Genomic DNA, 14,999 nt, shown 5'->3' on the forward strand with positions numbered 1-14,999 from the left:
CTGTGAAGAAACACCCAAGTCCCTGGGTTTAGCAGTCGATTATCAAAACCACATGACTAGTAAGTGGTGGGTCATAATCTGACTTCTAGGGTCCTTTCTGAGTTATCATCTGGGTGCCCTGACTTGGAGCTGTTAATGGAAATAAGAGCTGAGGGTCTAAGTAGTTGATATTTTACAATTTTTATTGGCTGGTCCCACCTGGCTGCCACTAAAGGAGAAAGACAGAAAAAATAGAAGTCAAGAAATAAAGCTTCAGTTAACTCCTTTTTGATATTTTAAATTTTGTATAAGATAACTATGATAGACATATTAATGTTTTTTGTGTCATCAGTAAATAAAAGGTTGATGACCATGTTGTATACATTCCATTTCTTTTTTGGGAAAATAGGATTTGGGGGGTGTTATACAGACATTTCCTGGAGAACTGTTATCTTTTTTGTAAAGTTCTAATTTCATAATTATTTTGATCACTTGTCAGTTCTACATATAGTAATCAAAAAAGTTGTAATTAAAAGCTAAAAACAGTACTCATTCCTACTTTTTGAAGAATTATGTGTGTTCTGGTTAAATAAACATTCTGGTTAAGTGTCTCTGTCTACATGTATATGTAGTTCTAAATTTCCGTCACCATGGAGCCATGCAAAGTGAGGACATGTTTATGATAGGCACGAGTTTCGGTATTAATATGAGCTCATGCAAGGTGAAGCCTGCCTATCATAAACAGATTACTAAAGAGAAGATTGTAAAATATATTTAATGCATAAATATAATGAAAATATCCAATGTTTTGTTGAGAGAGCACTTGGGTCTATCTTTCAGAGCCATTATTAGGGATGTCATTTGTAGGCTGGTGAACATATGTAAGGTTTGGAGGTCAAATTGATTTATTATATAATAAAAGATACCTAATAAAAATTGTTTAAAAATTTGCTATTAGGATGTGGCATGGTGCAATGGGGAGAAAAATATACAGACCTCAGGAGATTCAATTCTTATATCAGTGTCAACCTGTTCATTGCAGACAAGTTAACTACTTTGATTATGGTCCTCGTTGAGTTTCTACTCTTAGTGGTTTTGAGGATCAGAAGAGATAATGTATGTGAAAGTGGTTTGAAATGCACAATTTGCTTTCAAATGTAAGGTCTAATTATTGCTTTTTTTATTAATGTCCTTTTAAAAAAGTACAGTAAACTTAGTTATTTGAAGCTTCTAGTTGTCTGAGTTCAAGGTAAGTGGAAGTTTACCATAATCTTTATAGTTCTTTTTCTGTTACATGTGCTATGTAATTTAATTTTTGAAATATCTAAAGACCTGTTTTAGAAATTCAATTTTTTTGCAAAGATATTTGTGTCATATTTTGACCCTTCTTTAGAGAAAAAAACAAACAAACAGTAAAAACCAACATGTGTATGGAGCAATATTTTTTCTTCTAGAGATTTATTGTTATGCACTTAGATATAAGTAGTTATTCTGTTTGTCAGGAGTGCAAAATGAAACATCAATAATTTTTCAGTCTCAGAACTTAGCTATTGCCACAGAAGACACAGCTGAGTCCAATTTTTGGTTTCCTTTTCTTCCTTCAGATTCGAGTCTTCACATCCAAAGGGCCAGGACCATTTTCTGACATAGCAAAGTCCAAAACATCAGGTACTTGTTATCTAAAATATGTGCAAATAACAAACAGTGTTTTAAAAACATTTTTCCCTGTTGGTATCCTTAGGTTTATGAATATTGCTTTTGAGTTGACATTAAGGACAAATATAATAATCAGTTTTTACCATCACAAAAACATGTTTAAACACACTTAGGGTCCATGGGCCTCTTGACTGAGCATGGTGAAAAAAATGGATAGTAAGGGGGACATGGATTTCCAGACTGCCTAATATTGAGTCAAGAGAGTTTGTCAAGTTAAAGTTAGTTATCTCATATATATTGTTTCCTTGTTTTTCACTTCCAGCAATTGACCCATTTCCATACCTCATAACTCTTTTTGGCAACAAGATAGCTGTTTTAGATATGGATCGAAATCAAGTCGTGTGGACGTTTTCAGCAGAAAGAGACATCAGTGTCGTGGGCTACACGGCTGATAATGAGATGGGGTATTATGCCCAAGGAGACTCTATCTTCCTTCTGAACCTGCACAGTCATTCCAGCTCTGAGGTATCTCACTATGCAATTCTTTCAAAACAAAGGAAGTGGAACATTTGCATGTCTCGCTACTTGTAACTAAGATGAATGGCCAATCGTTGAACCACTGAATTAGAAAGATTGAAAAGAATGGGTGTTTTATACCTAGTCATGAATGAATAGATTTTGGGCAAATGTCATTCAGGATTAATTTAGCAAACAGCAATTAGATCCTGGGATATAGAGGTAAAAATCAGAGTCCTTGCCCTTAGCAAGCCCAGTCTAGTACTAGTCTAACACTAGCAAGGTAGTATCACATAGTAATTAGGAGCATGAGCTTTGGAATCTGACTAGAATCTGATTCTGGCACTATTACGTACTAGAAAATGTGACCACTGGCATGTGATTTAACCTCTATGGTTAAGTAGTATCTGCATCGTAGGGTTCTTATGAGGATACATAAGATAATCCTTGCGAGGCATTTAGCACAGTGCCTGGCATTCACTAAATGTTAGCTAGTGGAGAAGACGCCTAGTACAGCTGCTATGCTGAGACCAGGATGTGGTGGAATCACAGAGAATGTACACTTCATCAAGCTTGGGGTGGTGGTGGTAGAAGAATGGAAAGACATCTGGGGATGAGCCAGCTGAAGGTGGGAAAAGCAGTGGGGGCAGCAAGTGCCAAGGCAGGGAAACAAGAGATCCATAGCATGTTCAGGGAACTAAAAGAGAGGAAGCTCGGAATAGGGGGTAAGGGTAGGGGTGGAGCAAAACTGGAGAGATAGGCAGGAGCCTGAACACGATGGGCTTTAGTTATTGTGCCAAGGACTCAGGTGTCAATCTGAAAGCCAACACCAAGCCATTGAAGAAATTTGGTGGGTCATTACATGATGAGGTTGTGCTTTAGAAACATGTGTCTGGTGGAAGTGTGAAGAATGACTGAGGGGGCAGGGGTTAAGTTTGAGACAATTGGGCTGTTGCAGAAATAAAAGGCAAGAAATCTCAAGAGGCAGTGAGAAAGAAGATGTTTAAAAGGGGGAGATATTTAAAATGGACTAATTTGGTATCTATACTAATGTGAGAAAGAAGTCGAGTATGAACTACATTTGTCAGGATAGGCTCCTTGGGTGAGTGTTTGAAATTCACAAAAACGTAAAATGCAGGAGAAAAAGAGCTTTTGAGGTAGGGTGATGAATTTTGTTTTCTAGGTTTCTGTTTGGGGGAGTCATTCAATTTGAAGAGGTACAAGAGGCAGTTTTGACATTTGTGTCAGTAACTCATAGAAAGAATCTTGCCTGAAGACATGGATTTGTAGCCCTGGTCTGTGAACTGTAGGTGAAGCGATGGTAGTAATTGAAATTATCTAGGGGGAAATATACAGTGTGAGATGAGGGCTAATGACAGCAGTATTTAATGGTATACAATCCAGAACTATGGAAGTTTTGGATTATATAGGAGAAGTGCAGTAAATAAGCGATATGGGTAATTACAGAAAAGTCCTCAAGTTAAAAATCAAGCAAAGTAATGACTACTATCTTCTTGGCTGTATTCTCTACCTACTGTTAAGATTTTCCAAGATGCACTGGTTTTTGATATCACAATGTTGACAATTGACTGGATTTCAAGGCACCTCTACTTTGTGCTGAAAGACGGAATGCAGATATTTGACGTTGATCTTGAACACAAGGTGAAATATACCAGAGTTCTGAAGATTGGCAGCAGGAATTCAACAATAATCTCTTTTTCTGTGTATCCTTTCTTAAGGTATGTGATGTGTATCTGTTTCTATCTGAAATAGGCATAGACATAAGAAATGTAATGCCTTTAATTTACTATTAGAAGTCAATGATGGGAAAACAAGGTGCTTGGCTCACTATATTAATTTATAGCAAATAATTCTCATATTATGAGCCTACAGCTGCAAATATGTAAACTTAATTGTCACCGGCAATTTGGCTAACCTAAAGCGAGGCTAATACCTAACAGGAAACCAACAGCAGGTTTTTATGTCAGTTACCACTTGTTGAGGACAGGAAGGGGACTGAGACAGTGGCAGGAGATTAGCAGGAGACAGACAGGCAGCATTAGCACGTCTTGCATAGCAAGAGCTATTCTTGGACTCACCCATCTTAATGTGCCTATGTCCTCGTAAGATGAGTACTAAGGCCTCCATTCAGTAACTGTAGCATTTTCCCAGGCTGGAAAGATATATTTTGTTGGTGCTATAGGCATGGTTATGGGCTATTTTGAAACCGAATTGTTAATGAGCATAAAGATGCAGAAAAACTTGAGAGGAGGGGAATGAAAATGGCTTTGATTAAAAGTATGCAAATACCTTTCATATTTACAGACATTAACTGAGCCATTTAACCCAGTGCCTAAAGTCACTGGAGTCCAGAATTTTAGCTGTAAAAACATTCTTTGAGAAATCACTGGAGTATGCTATCACTTAGACGTCTTGTGATCTCCGCCACCTCAGAAGAAATTTATTGGACTCAGACACAGGTTCTCCAAAGGCTGCATTTTCTCCCCCCAAACATTAGGAATGATTTCTTGGTTGAGTCCATTGGAAACTAATATTTTCAACGATGTGTTTTACTTATTAAGTTGGAGGGATTTTTTTTTCCTTATAGTCGCCTGTATTGGACAGAAGTTTCCAATGTTGGCTGTCAGATGTTCTACTACAGTGTTATCAACCACACCTTGCACCGCATTCTCCAACCCACAACCACAACCCATTGGAATGGAAGGAGCCAATGTTCTTGCAATGTGACTGAATTTGAGTTAAGTGGATCAATGACTATTGATACCTCTGACCTGAAGAAACCATGCATATATTTTGTCAAAGGGCAAGAGATCTGGGCCATGGATCTGGAAGGATGTCAGTGTTGGAGAGTTATCATGGTACCAGTGATGCTTGGTAAGATGCTGATGTGTATGTAGATCTTCATTAGCAGTGATGGCCCCTCTTGTCTCATTAAATGTTATATTCCATATACCCTCAAAAGAGTATATGCATGGTATTTGCTCTGGACCATGACGAGTGTTCCTGCAGAATTCAAGTGAAGATGTTTCCAGGCAAATTGCATATAGGCATTCACATAATGCTCTAAATCTGTTTTTTATTATTTTGTAATTAACAATAGTGCTACAATTTATTGAGCTTTGCTATATACTCTGAGCATGCTACTAAGTGCATTATCTCTTCATAACACTCTGATGAGTTTGGCGCTAGTATCCTTGTTTTAAAGATGAAGAAACTGAGGTAACTTGTTCAAAGACCACAGTCAGTTAGTACAGGAATTGAAATTTGACACTGGGCCTAACTCAAACTCCATGATCTCACCAGTACCCTACTTTACTTCTGCTTTGATGATCCCCCTGAAGCCATATTCAGCATGAGCCTATCAGCACTTGGCAGATCTACTTGTCAAATGTACACACTTGTGGAGGAAGTGTTTGGAAGTCTAAAGCAACTTGGAAGTCTCCTGATTAGGAGTCTTCCAACAGAAAGAAATATATTCCTAATACCCCATATATTTCTAATAGTCTACTCTTCACTCTCCAGTATGGTAACTGCTAGTCCCCCATGTCACTTTTTAAATTATAACTAATTAAAATTAAATACAATTTAAAATTTAGTTCCTCAGTCACACTAGCTACATTTCAAGTGCTCAAAAGCCACAAGTGGACAGTGAGTACTCTATTGGAAAATGTGGTTGTAAAACATTTCCATCATCTCAGAAAGTACTATTGGGCTGTGCTGGTCCATCTAGTGAAGTTTTGAAATTGCAGATATATATATGTGCAAATATGGATTTGTTGACATGTCATCCAGAACCTTTTAAAAATAGTTCCAATGTACTCTCAATGGGTTTAAGAGTGGAGATAATGTTTTAAACTTCTCTTACTAGGAAAATTACTTGTTTCTGTTGAATCTGATACACAAGAATTATCTAATGGGCCATTTTCTTATGGGTATAGAACTGGTCAATCTTTCATTAATTAAAATCCATGACCTGAGAGATCATTTACCTGATATGATTTTGGAAAAATCCCCTCTCCAAACAATCTTGCCTGAACACCTCATTTTATAAAAATTTCACTATTTTATAAGGTAGTCTAAGTTTTTGATAATTTTGAGTATTAGATTTTTTCCCCTTATCTTTATCCTAAGTCTCCTCCCTGTTCCCCCAACCATTAGTTCTAGTTCTGACCTCTAAGTTTATGAAAAAAATAAATCAATCACCTTTCACATGATAGCCATTCAGTTAAGTAGAGATAGCTGTCATAGCCCATTCTGAGCATTTCCTACACTCTCAATGTGCCAAGGTCAGTGCATTGGGCTCTGACTTCCTAGATCTCTTACTGCAGCTAAAAGTGGCACCAGCTCTTTGGTGCCCGCCATTTGAAAAACCCCTAGTCTTTTTCACGTTAACTATTAAAAGTCTGATTATTTCATTTGTTAAATTATAGAGTTGATTTTAAACTTGAATTTAAGATTTCACATTTGTTCCTATTAAATTTCAATCCATTTCCTGATTATGTTGAGTTAGTTTTGAATCTCACCTGTAAATGAATCTACCAGTGACAATGATAATTAAGCATTTTCTGCTAATTTGATAAATGATGCCTATGCTTTCATCCCAAATCATTGATTGAAAGCATTGAGCAAGACACTGAGCCCAGTGCCTACTATCCAAGGCTTGCCTTCAGATTGATATTGACCTGGAATTGCATAGACAGATTTTAAATCCCAGCTCTGCCCTTTACTATCTTTATGCTCTTGAGTGGGTTATTTAACTTCTTCAAGCCTCAGTCTCCACTTCTACAAAGTGAGGCTAATATTCCTAGAATTTACCTTATTGGCTTGATGTAAGGCTAAAGTGAGAAAATACTTAGCCTAATGCCATAAAACTTTTTCATATTGAAACAATAGAAAGATTCACAACTTAGCAGCTGTAATACTGAAAAAGGATTTAACCTATGTTTAGAATAGAAAACTTAAGATACATGTATTTTGTTCTTTATTTTACTGTATATTTTTAATCAACAGGAAAAACTCCTGTTAGTTTAACCGTGGGTGGAAAGTTTCTATATTGGATTGTCACAGAAAAGGACAGCACACAGATTTATCAAGCAAAGAAAAGAAATGGGGCCATCCCCTCCCAGGTGAAGGCCCCAAAGAGTGAGCACATCTTGGCTTACAGCCCAGTTATGCAGCCTTTTCCAGGTAATAAAGTCACATTCGTGATCAGCTTGTTCCCCTCAATGTAGGGTCAGAATATCTCACAATGTCTCCTCCTCCACGCTGTCCTCCATCCTCTTTGTGGTGTTCTCAGCATTGTTCCAAAGTCTGTCAGTCTTTAGTGTGCACTGTGCTTGCTGTTTCTTCTAGATCAAGAGTTACCTGCTGTTAACACTGGCTGTACGCAGCTTAGGCTATGGTAGACGACTTTAGACTTGGGAAATCTCATGTCCTGTCATCACCTCTCCCTGTCCTTTTTCTCTTCTTAGTCCCGTAATTTTTTTCTGTCTTTTTTCTCCTCTGATGGTATTTTAGGCCTCCCAGTGGTACCAAAAAACATTGCATAAAACTTCAGGTCCTTTTCAAGGTAAAGTGCCATAGGTATTATAGTATTATGCATTTCTGAAACATTTAACATGTGTAAATCTGTGCTACAATTTGTTTTAGGTTCCTATCTTTTTCTTTTAATGTGTCACCAACAAAGTATTGAGTCGTGTGTTCCTAGCTTCACCTTCCCCAAAAGCCCTGTGGATTTTATTGTGTGGTTTTGCACAAGGCAGTGATTTTTAGGAATGCATGTATTGCATTATTGCAGAATTGACTATATTTTCTGTGTGTCTCAATAAAAAATGTTTGAAATAAAAAAATGAACAAAACAAACCCCCAAAAATCATTGCATAGTCTCATTGGTGAGCAAACCTAAAATGATTTGAGTCCTTTTTTAAGTTCTTTCTGCCATTAAGATACCAAATTCATTCTTAATTAAGTATAACTTCCCTAGAAATGGACAGAAATGAATGTAACAAACTCTTTTTTGCTTAAGTAAATTGTCTTAAAACATGTAAATTGAAAACAAATGGGAGAATTTATAAATAAGTTTAGTGTGTATTTTTGTAAAATAACGAGTTTTCCCATTTTGGGAAATTGATTATAGATTTAAAATGTCCATGCCATAACTGTGTGAAGTTGAGCAACACACATGCACATCTCTAGAATTAAAAGCCTTAAAATCAGAGCTTTTATAACTAAAGCTAATTTAAAACATAATTAATAGAATGCTGTCATTATTTTCTCCAAAAAAGGGTCAACTTTATTTTGCTACTTCTGAGTATATCATTAAGAGCACTTTGTGCTCCATCTGCTGGAAATCTTAAGCAATTACATTTTATCTTTTTTTTTTTTAACATGTGCAGCTCTGTTTTTTAAACATTGTTTCCTGAAGTTTGGTATTCATATTTGAAATTCTGAACTCAGGCCAATGTTATTTTCCCTAATTATGCAAAAGCCTAGCTAAATCTTACTAATGATAATAATAATAGCTACCATTTATTTACAATGTTCACCATGTGTCAAGGATAGAGTGATATATATACATATATATGTTTACATAGATATACATATTTACATACACATGTAAATTTATTTAATTTTCACAATGTATATGTAATTTTATTTAATTATCTATCCTGTGAGCTAGATAATTACCCTTTCTTTATAGAAGACGGTTTGAAGTGTAGACACCTAGAGTAACTTTCCTAAGGACACAAAGCTAATAAGTGAAGGAGCTGTCTTGATCAAATCATTTAGACATTTGCTCCCTAATTTTCTTACTTGTTAAATGCACGGCTTGTATTTTTGATAATTTGATAGCACAAATTAATAACAATCAACAACATTTTGTAATTACCTAATATGTGTCAGGTACTCTCTTGGCCTTTGAATGCACAAAGGTGAATTAACCCCAACCCCAGCCCAAGGAATTCACATTCTGATGGTGGATAAAGACAAGAAAGCACCAAAGGGAAAAACACAAAAGCAAAAGCCAGAGTGGCTAGTGCTATGTAGAAGAAAGCGTGAGGCACGGTGGGAGCACAGAGGAGATGCACTTCTGTGGTTAGGGAGGCAGACGGGGCTTTCTAGAAGAGATGATGCATACACTGAGTCTTAAGTTGGAGTTCAATTTGTCTGTCAGTGGGGAAGCTCATTCAAGCCAGAAGAAACTGCTGTGTGAAGGGCTGAAGAGGTGAAAAGTCTGACACAGTTCGCAGGCAGGCCAATGTGGAAAGAGTGAAGGATGCTTTCCAAAGTGCCATCATGGACCTGGACTTCTGTTTTCCCTCAAACGCCTTTTGCACGTGTCTTTTATTCAGTTTCACAAAATGGCTGCCACATCTCTAGGCATCACGCCTGAGTTCTGGACAGGGAAGAGGGCTCAGGCAGAGGTGTGGCCAGCCAATCCGCTCCTTATTTCAGTCAGACAACAGCATTTCTGGAAGTCCCACTTTACCTGATGCCCACTGTATATCTAATTAGCCAGAACTATGTTACGTGCCCATCCTGGACCCCCCAGTGCCAGCCAACCTGAACAATATCAGACCCCCATGAACTTACAGAAGAGGAGGAGGATGCTGGGTAGAATCTAGGGGTGTCAGCCACACACAGTATCGGAACACAGACATTTTACACATATACATATTTTAATGCAGTTTTATTGAGATGTATTCACACAGCATACAAATCATCCCAAGTATACAATCACTGGCTCACAGTATCACCACATAGTTGTGGATACAATCCCATGATCAATTTTAGAACATTTTCATTACTCCAGAAAAGAAATAAAAAGAAAAAAGAAAAACCAAATCCTCTCATACCCCTTATCCCCCCCATTATTGACCTACAGTATTGGTGTAGTGCATTTGTTACTGTTGATGAAAGAGTAATAAAATATTACTGTTAACTATAGTCCATAGCTTGTAATAGGTACATTTCCCCCCATAAATCCCTCTATTATTAGCTCCTTCTAATAGTGTCATATATTTGTTCATGAAAGAGCTTTTTTATATTTGTACAGTTAATCATGGGCATTGTCCACCACAAGATTCACTGCATTATACGTTCCCATGCTTTAACCTTCAACTTTCCTTCTGATGACATACATGACTCTAAACTTCCCCTTTCCACCAAATTCACATGCTATTTTAGCACTGTTAATTATTCTCACAATAACATGCTGCTGTTACCTCTATCCATTTCCAAACATTTAAGCTCAACCTACTTAAACATTCTGCACTTATTAAGCAACCGCTCCCCCTTCTTTAGCCTCATTCTATATCTTAGTAACCTGTATTCTATATTTTAAGTCTATGAATTTACATATAATACTTATATCAGTGAGATCATACAATATTTGTGCTTTTGTTTGACTTATTTCACTTAACATAGTGTCCTCAAAGTTCATCCAAGTTGTTGCATGCTTCAGGACTTCATTCCTTCTTATTGCTGAATAATATTCCATCATATGTATATACCACATTTTGTTTATCCACTCATCTGTTCATGGACACTTGGGTTGTTTCTATCTTTTGGCAATTATGAGTAATGCAGCTTTGAATATTGGTGTGCAGATGGGGACACAAACATTTTTGCTTCTTCAAAAGCAGCATTGTTTCAAAAGTGTTTCATATTTATTCTTTCAAGCAAAATCTATGTATGTTTCATAAATTTCTTCCTAACCTTTGATATCTCTTGATCTTAGATAAATCTGCTGTTTCTATCTTACACAGTCATGTGTATGTATGTAATCTTTGTTTTCCTATTATTTTAGATAAAGCATTTCTGTCTCCAGCTTCAGATGCTGAGGAACCAACTATACTTAATGCCACTAACACCAGCCTCACAATTGAATTACCGCCGGTCAGGACCAAGCTCACGTGGAGTGGCATCACCAGCCCCACTCCAACATACCTGGTATATTACAGAGAGGTTAACAGCAAGAAAAACAGCTCTGACTTGAAATATGGAATGCTGGTAAGATTGGTCTTTGTCTTTTCACAAGATGCCCTTTCTTGAAATAAAATTTTCTGCCACAGAAAAATATTTTATGTTCTGAAATGCACTTCTAGTATGCAACTTTTTACAACTGATGATTCATCAAAACCTATTATGTTCTAGTCTTCCTGTCTGGGAGTAAGTTAAGCTTCAAGGTAGTATGATATATGAACTCTGGCCATTTGATGCATTGCCAAGGTAACCGTTTCCTAAGTGTCCTGAAGACACTGAGCCTGTCCCCTCTTTTATTCTCTAATTATCCCTAAAAAGTGATAGAGAGTTGTTTTTGTGGCTTGTCCAGCAGGTTGCAGATTGAGGGGTAAGCAATGAATTGGATAGAAAAATATTATCCTGTACTTTCTATAGCATTTATCTCAGATAAAAATTGTACATTATACTTTTGTGTATCAATTCCTGTATGTTGTGAAATGCATTATTATGCAGGGGCTATGTCTGCATTTTTATCCATCATTATATCCCTAGCACCTAGCACAGTGCTTGTCAATGTATAGGCATTCACTGGATATTTATTGAATGGATTGAATAAATGAATGGGCACAATTTGTTCATCATTGGCATTACTGCTTCAGTTTTCCATGTGGTGGAATCAGATAGAATCAATATTTTGCTTGGTGCTTGGCTTTACCTAACCAATCTAAAAAGTGAAAGTGACTATCACTATTGGACATTAAGGACTATGTGCTTTGCCGGAAGGTCCACATGATTCTTTGTTACTTCCTTTATTTCATCTATTTTAACCTTTCTTCACATATTTCTAAAAAGAGTCATTCAGAGACAGGTGGGATCACTTGGCTGTCCAAGGTGTGGCCTGTGGCATCAGATGTCTGCTATCGGAGCTAATTTACCTATTGTCTTCACCTTGATTAATATGGACCCAAGGCAGTGGTTCTCAATCTTGACTGCACATTGGAGCTTTTAAAATCTCTGGTCCCAGACTTCACACCAGACCAATTAAATCAGAATCATTGAGGGTGGGACCCAGGCATCAGGATTTTCTTAAAACTTCCCAGATGATTACAAATTTCAACTAAGTTGAGAACCATTAGGCTAAGGGAAGTCTTTTTTGCCTATCTTAAACTTTTTATCTAAGAAGGATTAAATAATGTAATTTAATCTTTTTTTGTATTTCCTTATATGTCACATCTTTACAATGCTGTCTTATTGAATCTCTAATACAATATTGATAAAACAGTGTCCTTTTCTGGGAATTTTGTTTCCTATGTAAAATGAGTCATGCCTCAAAAGTGACCGAGGGCTGTCAATTGTTTGGTATTTATTTTTGGAGATAATAAACAAACTCAGGTCTGGGCAGATTTGAAGAGTGAATGTTGTCATTTATGATACAGAATTTTAAAATAAATAAATTAACTTTTTTAGTCTTTTGATTTTTTTCTCTTTGATTAAATAATTTCTCCTCCAGTTGTACAAAAAACAAGAATCAGATATTGATTGTTAAAAATTAATTACAGGAATTTCAGGAGAGGATAGCCTTTTTTGAAGGTTTACAACCATTTTCAACATACATGATACAAATAGCTGTAAAGAATTATTATTCAGATCCTTTGGAGCAGTTACCTCTGGGAAAAGAGATTTGGGGAAAAACTAAAAGTGGAGGTGAGTTATGGGCATGGTGTGTGTGTCCAGAGTGGAATTTTTTTGTATGTCATGCATGTGATGTGTATGTCTATATTTAGCTTTGTTTCCTGAATTCTAAGCAATCTTTAGTATGTGCTCTTTTTAAAGCTTGATAAGAAAAACGTATTTATAGAAACATGTTTTAATGACCTGCCCCTTATTCTAACTCCTCAAGATGAGGAATAACACAGCATCAAGATGAAACATCAAAATCAGTACTTTTGGACCAAGAAACAAGTTCTCGTTTTCGCCACAGAGTGCCACTCTCCTCCCATGTATCCTTAGGTCTCAGTACACATGGTAAAGTATAGGACAAGCGAACTTATTCATCGAGGCCACTGAAATTTAAAGTAATATAACATTGTTGCTGTAAGGAAAGCAGATCTAGAATCTAAAAAGGCGTTTTAGAGGTGGCAATTATTATGAGGTGATGCCATTTCTTTTGGGTGTGGCTGATGACATTCACAAAACTCACTGGAATTGGGTTATTCATCATCGTCAGCCCCATCCTTGAGCAGGAGTCAGAGACTGATTTGGTAATTATGCAGAAATAAGTGTGAGCCGTTCAGGAAGCCTGTTAACAAATGAAAGTCTGGCTTTCCTTCTGAACAGCTGCCATTCATTCTGCTCACAGGATATGATTACTTCTCAACCAAGACTTCATGAGTTCTTTCCACCTTTCAGTGATGCTGCCACACAGTCATTCTCATTCCTTGCTATTTATTTCAGTGCCAGAGGCAGTTTGGCTCATTAACATAACCGTGTGGTCAGACACCAGCCTCATTATATCCTGGAGAGAATCTCCCAAGCCAAATGGACCTAAAGAGTCCATACGCTATCAGTTGGCCATCTCACATCTGCCCTTAATTCCTGAAACTCCTCTAAGACAAAGTGAATTTCCAAGTGGAAGGCTCACCCTGCTTGTTACTGGACTGTCTGGTGGAAAACTATATGTAATAAAGGTATAGTGAGTATATTGGGCACATTTTATTGCCATTAACAAGCATAAGGCTCTGAAAAGGCTAAGCAGTTCTTTTTTTTTTTGCAAAAAGGTGCTGGCCTGCCACTCTGAGGAAATGTGGTGTGCTGAAAGTCATCCTGTCACCGTGCAGACATTTGACACCCCAGAGAAACCTTGTGCTCTTGTTCCAGAGAACACAAGTTTGCAGTTAGAATGGAAGGCGCCACCCAATGTTAACCTCATCAGATTTTGGTTTGAACTACAGAAGGTAGACATTATCATAGACTTTTTAATGAAAATCTTTATTTTATGATATAGAACTTGAAGGGCCTTTTCATATCCGTAGAGCATTTTCTTGCATAAACAATAGATTTTACAACGTTCATCTATTCAGACTTGGCATGTAAAAGCAGTGAGCTCTCTAAACTAATTTCTGATGGAAAGAATTCCTACAGAGATTAATTTTCTCTTAAAAGGCTCCTTGTAAAAGAGTTATGTCTGGTTTACTAATTTCATATTTTTACTTAGTTTAGTTGCTATCTGCCTGGTTTTCTGGTTTAAAGTTCCCAGCTGTTTGATATTTTCTATTACACACACACACACACACACAAAGAGAAAAAAAGGAAAAAAATGAGGTAGAATAAAGTCAAAATCTTTTATAGAAATGTCTTTTCAACATATTTGGGGGCTAGGGAGTAATAGCAGAGAAGGAAAATGTAAACCAGTTTGTTCTAAATTTGTTTTACTGATCTTGACTTACAGACTCTAAGTTGCTCTTCATCCAAAACTCTTCTTGCTTTAATCAACATAAAGATATCCACTGAAGTTTAAGACATCAATAGACTGATTCACAGTTAAGGAATGTGTGCCTTGACTTTTAAAGTGCTACTCCTTTGAAAGAATATGTTTTTATGATTGCTAAATGTCAGTTTCACTATTATACAGTATAATTATGTGTTTGTACATTTGTGCATATATGGGCCTATTCACGTGAACACATTTGTAAAGATTTGTTAAGAATATTTTGCTCAGTGATAACATAAAAACAAATCAGTATAGTCATGACCTTACTGTTTCTTTAAAAATGAAGCTTCATTTTTAAAAAATTACTTAGAGACACTTTTTATGATCATGTACTTGATAGATAAAAACTATGAAAAATATGAAACAATATTGA

The 14,999-nt window shown here is 36.6% G+C and overlaps 1 protein-coding gene across 5 annotated transcripts in view; it reads left to right on the top strand.

The window, feature by feature from the left end:
- The window catches only part of ROS1 (ROS proto-oncogene 1, receptor tyrosine kinase), a 132,973-nt gene that overhangs the window by 73,171 nt on the left and 44,803 nt on the right, over nt 1-14,999 (top strand). For 4 of the 5 annotated variants that reach the window (XM_037843313.1, XM_037843311.1, XM_037843309.1 and 1 more), the window contains exons 23-31: nt 1,584-1,647; nt 1,958-2,160; nt 3,694-3,890; nt 4,760-5,046; nt 7,183-7,359; nt 10,982-11,184; nt 12,696-12,840; nt 13,591-13,823; nt 13,914-14,090. In XM_037843313.1, the coding sequence (XP_037699241.1) occupies nt 1,584-1,647; nt 1,958-2,160; nt 3,694-3,890; nt 4,760-5,046; nt 7,183-7,359; nt 10,982-11,184; nt 12,696-12,840; nt 13,591-13,823; nt 13,914-14,090 (1,686 nt within the window). The remainder of the gene's footprint in view (nt 1-1,583; nt 1,648-1,957; nt 2,161-3,693; nt 3,891-4,759; nt 5,047-7,182; nt 7,360-10,981; nt 11,185-12,695; nt 12,841-13,590; nt 13,824-13,913; nt 14,091-14,999) is intronic. The other variant, XM_037843312.1, reaches the window with a different exon arrangement.

This window comes from Choloepus didactylus, chromosome 7 (genome assembly GCF_015220235.1).
Source record: "Choloepus didactylus isolate mChoDid1 chromosome 7, mChoDid1.pri, whole genome shotgun sequence".
Classification (NCBI taxonomy): domain Eukaryota; kingdom Metazoa; phylum Chordata; class Mammalia; order Pilosa; family Megalonychidae; genus Choloepus; species Choloepus didactylus.